The 1,587-nt window shown below is 41.2% G+C and overlaps 1 protein-coding gene across 1 annotated transcript; it reads right to left on the reverse strand.

The window, feature by feature from the left end:
• Window positions 1–722: 722 nt before the first annotated feature.
• Window positions 723–1,349, reverse strand: LOC134053256 (olfactory receptor 10C1-like; the record flags this gene model as incomplete). The annotated part of the gene is made up of 1 exon (XM_062508152.1): window positions 723–1,349. A coding segment is annotated over one exon (627 nt), but the record flags the coding sequence as incomplete, so codon positions are not given.
• Window positions 1,350–1,587: the final 238 nt, after the last annotated feature.

A 1,587-nucleotide genomic window follows, 5' to 3' on the forward strand; every position in this document is an offset into this window, starting at 1 on the left:
TTAAGTACTTCAAAGGCCTACACTTGGTCTAACATGTTTAAAACAATGACTCTAAAATTGAAGAAATATCTTTGAGGCAGTGGGGCAGGAATGCAATTTTGCACACCTCTTTTTTTTTTTTTTTTTTTTTTTTTTTTTTGCCCCAGTAACAATCTCAGAATTAAAAATCAGTCCTCAGTAATTTCTTGGGCTCCACATTATTGCCTGAACTATGTCCTCTCCTTTCCCCAAACAGATTTACTAAACAGTTTCAGGAAATAAATGCAAACAGGTGAAAACTCATTCTTTTCAGTTCTTTCAGTAAAGTCAGGCTCTTGAATATTACTCTTTGGTTCAAAAATTCAGAAGTATGTAAAGCGCAATTTTCAAGCTTTTGAAAAATAGCAAGGAAAAGAAAAGGAAAAAAATAAGTTTATTGAAGAATTTCTTAAGTATGTGGAAGAAATTCCCTTCCAAAATGTTAACATAGCTTCTAACACTCCCTCTTAGAGCTAAAAATCTCCACTCTTCTCCCTCCTTCCTCCCCAATAGCTGAAGTAGATCTGGAAATCGATTTTCCTGAACAAGAATTTAGAGTGAAAAATTCCACCACAAACACCTGGAACAACCCAAATCTTCAATTTCATTTCCACACTAACTTAGGTTTGCTCCATTTTTTCCTTCAGGGCTCCTTTCACCTCCTTATTCCTCAAACTGCAAATGATGGGATTCAATAAAGGAGTCACCAGAGAATAAGAAAGGGAGAGGAATTTATCCACAGATGCACAGTAGCTGTATTTTGGCCGCAGGTACATGGAGCCTGCAGTGCCATAAAAAACAGTCACAACCAGGAGCTGTGAGGAGCAAGTGGAAAATGCCTTCTCCTGGCTCTCAGCTGATGCCATGTGAAGAATTGTGGAAACGATAGGAATACAGGAATAAATGACCAGTGAGAAAGGACTCAGAATAGCAAAGACAGCCACCACAATGACCTGGATTTCACTTGGGAGAGTGTTGCCACAGAGCAGGTCCAGGAGAGGCTGAATCTCACAGAAGAAGTGGTCAATGGCACAACCACACAAGGGTGAGCTGAAGGTGATGAGGGTGTGAACTAAGCCCACAGCAGTTCCACAGATGTAAGCTCCAACAACCAGGCTTCTGCAGACCCTGCTGCTCATGATCATTGTGTAATGCAAGGGGCAGCAAACTGCAAAATAACCATCAAGGGACATGGCGGCCAAGAGAAAACACTCAGCAACTCCAAAGAAAAGGAAGGAAAACATTTGCATTGCACATCTTGTCTTGGAAATACTCACTGTTCCCACCATCAGGTTCTCGAGAATACTTGGGATAATGACAGACAAATAGCAGATATCCCAACAGGACAGCTGAGTGAGGAAGAAATACAACGGGGTGTGAAGGCGATTATCGCTGTTTGTTACCAAAGCTATCACTGTGTTCGCCATCCAGGTGAGAAAATGAAGAGATAATAAAACTACAAAGAGCAAAGGGTAATATGGAGAGGTTCCAGAAAAACCCAGGAGTCTGAATTCACTCAATCCACTGAGGTTTCCAAGGATCATCCTTCTCTGGTGCCTTGCAGAGCTC

Source organism: Cinclus cinclus, chromosome 24 (genome assembly GCF_963662255.1).
Source record: "Cinclus cinclus chromosome 24, bCinCin1.1, whole genome shotgun sequence".
Taxonomy (NCBI): domain Eukaryota; kingdom Metazoa; phylum Chordata; class Aves; order Passeriformes; family Cinclidae; genus Cinclus; species Cinclus cinclus.